Below are 4903 nucleotides of genomic sequence, written 5' to 3'. Positions count from 1 at the left end.
GATAAATGATTACCTTAACTAAGGCCTATTTTGAGGAAAACCTGAAAGAGTACTATAAAAATGGTATCGAAAAGTTGCAACATCGCTATAATCGCTGTATCGCCCTCGAAGGCAATTATGTTGCATAATAAAATTGAATTTTGCAAAAAAAAAATAGTTTTACTGTGTTACTTTATAAACTTTTCAGCCGAACTGTTAAGAAGACGAAGAATATTTGATTTCGACCTGGGCAGATGTTTGGTTTTTTACGCTGATATTTTCATTACTCAATAAAAAGCTAAAGTATTAAAAATTTTCAAACGACTTTGGCCTTGTGCACAGATTATGTCAGCGTTACGTAACTTAAGGGGGGGGGGCTCATAGAGGCGAATGAACTTCAAAGTTTAAAGCCTCTTAAAAACAAAGAAAGAAGAAGAAGAGGGGGCTCGCCATGCGTTACTTATTGTTACATAGAGATAAGGGGTCCAAAATCCGTATTTTAAGCGTTACGTAATTTGTATCTTATAATAAGATTGAAAATAAAAATCTTTGATTATTTTTTTCATTAACTAACAGTATTAACAATAAGTAATAAGGTGTTGTTTAGGTTTTTAACTTCATTGAAGCCAGTTACATTTCGCAGTAGATCAAGATCAGCGCCCATCTGGGAATACAATTTTGTATACATCTAAGTATTGATCAACGAAGTGAACTTCCAGCCCATCAGTGATAAACTGCGGCAAATCTGTATAGTCTTTCTTGTTCTCTTCTGGTAATATAATGCAATTGACACCGCTCCGTTTGGCGGCAATAGTTTTCTCCTTGATACCTCCAACGGGTAGAACTTTTCCCATAAGTGATATTTCACCAGTCATGGCCACGTTCTGTCGAATGGGCCTGTTCTCAGCGAGGGACAGTAAAGCAGTGACAATCGTTACTCCGGCACTGGGGCCATCTTTAGGTGTAGCACCCTCGGGAACGTGAAGATGAATGTGACTTGATTCCAGAAAGTTATTGCTCGTGTCAAACTGCTTGATAAAATTCCGTGCCACAGTAAGAGCAATATGGGCGGATTCCTTCATCACATCACCTAAATGTCCCGTCAACTGTATCGTTCCATCAGCTGTACTATCCTTTTTACTAGATTCCACCAACTTTCGTTTAGCAGTTTCAATGTACAAAGCCGAGCCACCCATCGCTGTCCATGCCAACCCCATTACAACTCCCGGTGGCGTTGTATCGTACATCCGATCATGTGTGAAAATGGGCTTACCCAACAGCTCGCTGAGATTTGCTCCTGTTATTTCAGCCGATTCGATCTCCTTGCGGACTATTTTGAAAGTTACTTTGCGAACTATTTTCTCGATCTGTTTCTGTAGATTACGTACACCGGATTCACGGCAGTAACTTTTTATGAGTACATTCAGTGCATCATCAGTCAATTGAATGTGCTTATCTTCCAATCCGCAGTCTTTTTTCGCCTGAGGTATCAGATACTGCTTTGCGATTGCCATTTTTTCTTCAGCAACATAACCTACGATTTCAAATGAATTATTGTTCCTTTTCATACATGAATAATTGATATTTACCTGACATGTCAATCATCTCCATACGGTCTCTAAGAGGTTCAGGAATTGTGTCTATAATATTGGCAGTGCAAATGAAAAGTACTTTCGATAAGTCAACTGGCACATCCAGATAATGATCGAGAAAATTCACATTTTGCTCAGGGTCTAGCATCTCCAATAACGCTGAACTAGGATCTCCCTGGTAGCCTCTATAGAATAGATGAGCAAATAATGAAAAACTCGTCTATGGAAGTTAAGTAAAATTTACGCACTTTCCAATTTTATCAACTTCATCGATTAACACCAACGGATTTTCGGTTTTCGTTTTCTTCAAACATTGAATCAGTTTTCCGGGCATTGCTCCGACATATGTTCTTCTGTGGCCTTTAATTTCAGCCACATCAGTCATGCCACCTACACTGAACCGGAAATATTCGCGATTCAAGGCCCGTGCGATGGATCGGGCAATACTTGTCTTGCCAACACCAGGTGGTCCATGGAAACATAAAATCTTACCCTGAGTTGTTCCCTTCAACTGACTCACAGCAATAAACTCCAGAATACGCTTTTTTATATCGTCCATGCCATAATGGTCTGTATTCAGAATTTCGATGGCACGATCAATATCAAGGTTCTCCTCACTCATGACACCCCAGGGCAACGTTGTCAACCAATCGAGATAGTTGCGGGTGACGCTTTACATACATACAAAATTAAAACTAAAAAATTATGGCTTTCGATCGGATGTAACTTACTTGAACTCTGAACTATGACTTTCGAGAAAGTTTAGCTTGTTGAGTTCCTCCTCAATAACATCAGCAACAGCTTTGGGCACAACCTTATCCTTAATCCTTTCGCGATACTTTTCACCTATTGCATCTTTGTCGTCTTTCTCTATGCCGAGCTCCTTTTTTATTACTTTGAGCTGCTCTTGTAGAATATATTTCCGATGCTGCTGCTTCACTTTCTCTTCTACTTCACGGCCAATTTTGGCTTGCAATTTCGAGAGTTCTAGTTCTTTCTTCAGTAATGATAGAGCTAACATTAAACGCTTGGGTATCTAGAATACAAACAAATGTACTGAATGCAATTACTACTCAAACTCTCAACTTACATTCATTTCCTCAAGAATTTCTTGTAGCTCTGCCGGATCTGCTGCTGACAGCGAAGCGCCCAAATCGCATAGGTAAACAGGATTATCAACTACACGTTGATTTTGACTAAGCATTTGCTGCAAACTCTCTCTAAAAAAAAACAGCAGATATGATACAAATTACATACTTTGCAACTTGTTATCGGATATCTTACCGATAAAGTGGATTCATAGTGATGATATCGCGTATAGTTTTAATAACTTCTTGTGTGAGTGCCTTCACTTCCTCGGTGTGTTTAAAAGCTGCGTGTTGAATGTTTTCAACTTCGACCATCAAAACAGGCTGTTGTTCCCCTTCCTTCAGCAGACGTTTTGCCGGTGGCTCCTCCAATGGTTCACCATCCACGGTACTGTCATTGTTCGCGTTCTTAATATTCTTCAACTTATTCCGGTTTTTGTGCTTCCGTCGTCGTTTCTCGGCATCACTTTCGTCCACTGTGATAGTAATTTGTGATTTAAATAGCGGATACTTTATTGTCATTTCTATGAAACCTCTATTAGAACAATCAGATCGAAATCATAAATGTCGATACTTACGCTTATCGTTTTTTGCATCCAGATCCTCGTATAATTGACCAACAATTTTGATTCGTCGATGTGCTGTCACTACGAGACGTAATTTATCTCCCAGATCTTGCATTTCTTGTATTTGTGCGAAGGTTCCAATGTCGTAAATTTCACTTAAATTTTCAGTGACTTCATTTGGGTTGTCGTCGTCTTTTTTCAGAAAAATCCCTGCATAGGGTTGGTTCAGTTTAACCTTTCTTCTAATGAGGTCTATCAGCGTGGGATTTGTAATCTTAACAAATTAAAAAATATAATTCAATATATTATCAATGTATTCGCAAATATTGTAAAATACCTCCAGTATTTTCATGAATCTGGGAAAAACCGGATTCCGTTTGGTGGCAATAACAGGTAAATGAGGCCATACTTCTGGTATAGCCACAGTTGCAGGAAGCTGACTTGGAAATGTGCCTGAATTTTGTTCAACTTCCAGTTCTTCCTCATCAACATCTTTTTTACTACAGAAAGTTCTTGAAGTATTAATTTGTACTGTATTCAGTGATCCGATGTGTCGCAAACGAGTCCAATGATCTCGCATTAAGGAACCTCGAATATGGTTTGTTATTCCACCGTGTGATCGTATACCAGTAGATGGCTCATTACGTTTCACAACGTAATTTGAGAAGGATCTAAATGATCGACTGTAACTTCTTACAGTAAACTGACGAGCGGTACAAGCCAATTGATACATTCTAGGAAAAAACTCGACTTTCTTCAACTTCAGTTATTGAGTTACGGTATATTAGGCCGACTCCATAGAACAACACTGCGAATGTTACATCAGATTGCATGTTTTAAGCAAGGAGCTGGAATTGACAGGTGGTTCGTTTTCGACAGTATGAGAATAAGGCATGGATGATGCGAGAGGGGATGAAAAATGACAGCGGCTTTTTTTGTTTATAAACAAAGTAGATCAAATCTTTATGCTACATAGCGGTCCCCACCAACATATACCTACGCTGGGCTGGTTTCAATCGAACTAGCTGTTGTGTCTCACAACCCGAACGATCAGGCGAGTCTTCAGCTAAAGCAGTACGGCACAAGCCCACCGGTTATTAAGAGCCACCTTCTTTATATACCCACTAGCAAAGCTCCCACAATCGCTGAGTTTCCAATTCCAGCAGCAACGGCAACAACCCTCACGTCCTGTAGAACAGCAATGCAGACAATAACTTGCAGCAGTCACCGAAACACTACAATGATGCCAACAGCGTAAACAAAACCAACATTTATGCGCAGCAAACACATAGCGGCATGCACTCCTCATTGCATGCCATTTGTTATCATCTTTCTCGGAAAACTCTAGCCGTTCGTTTGGCCGCTGTCAATTCGAACTCAAGTAATGGCTGAACAGCAGTTCTGAAATAACGTTCCACCTTATTATACCGCCTTGGTTTTAAGACATACTAGAAGAAACTGGAAAATATTGACAGCTACTGATACACAAGGCCAGGGATGCCAGGTCTATTTTCCGGATTTTCAAACGCAAAAAATCAGCCGTATGGCACCCGCCATGTTTTTGATGCCAACATCTCACACGTCAGAAGTATTTGTTTTCTACAAAACAGCGATCCGCGTTGACGACAGTGAGCTTCGTTTACTAGTTTAGGGGAGCGTCAAAGAACAGCTGATTTTC

The 4903-nt window shown here is 39.9% G+C and overlaps 1 protein-coding gene across 2 annotated transcripts; it reads right to left on the bottom strand.

Moving 5' to 3' along the window:
- Positions 1-405: 405 nt before the first annotated feature.
- LOC129764527 (lon protease homolog, mitochondrial) lies at positions 406-4599 on the bottom strand. 2 transcript variants are annotated; one of them, XM_055763701.1, is made up of 8 exons: positions 3563-4599; positions 3238-3499; positions 2856-3183; positions 2662-2791; positions 2303-2607; positions 1820-2242; positions 1569-1756; positions 406-1513 (listed from the first exon to the last, which is right to left on the bottom strand). In XM_055763701.1, the coding sequence occupies exons 1-8, from the start codon at positions 3956-3958 to the stop codon at positions 633-635; spliced, it is 2913 nt and encodes a 970-aa protein (XP_055619676.1). In that variant the 5' UTR covers positions 3959-4599; the 3' UTR covers positions 406-632. The 2 variants fall into 2 exon arrangements, with proteins under 2 accessions (XP_055619676.1, XP_055619677.1); XM_055763702.1 differs by having other exon boundaries at positions 410-1513; positions 2856-3135; positions 3563-4597.
- Positions 4600-4903: the final 304 nt, after the last annotated feature.

The sequence above is a fragment of the Toxorhynchites rutilus genome, chromosome 2 (genome assembly GCF_029784135.1).
Source record: "Toxorhynchites rutilus septentrionalis strain SRP chromosome 2, ASM2978413v1, whole genome shotgun sequence".
In the NCBI taxonomy this organism is placed as follows: domain Eukaryota; kingdom Metazoa; phylum Arthropoda; class Insecta; order Diptera; family Culicidae; genus Toxorhynchites; species Toxorhynchites rutilus.
Note: the sequence above shows the minus strand (reverse complement) of the source record. Positions and strands in the feature narration are given on the sequence as shown.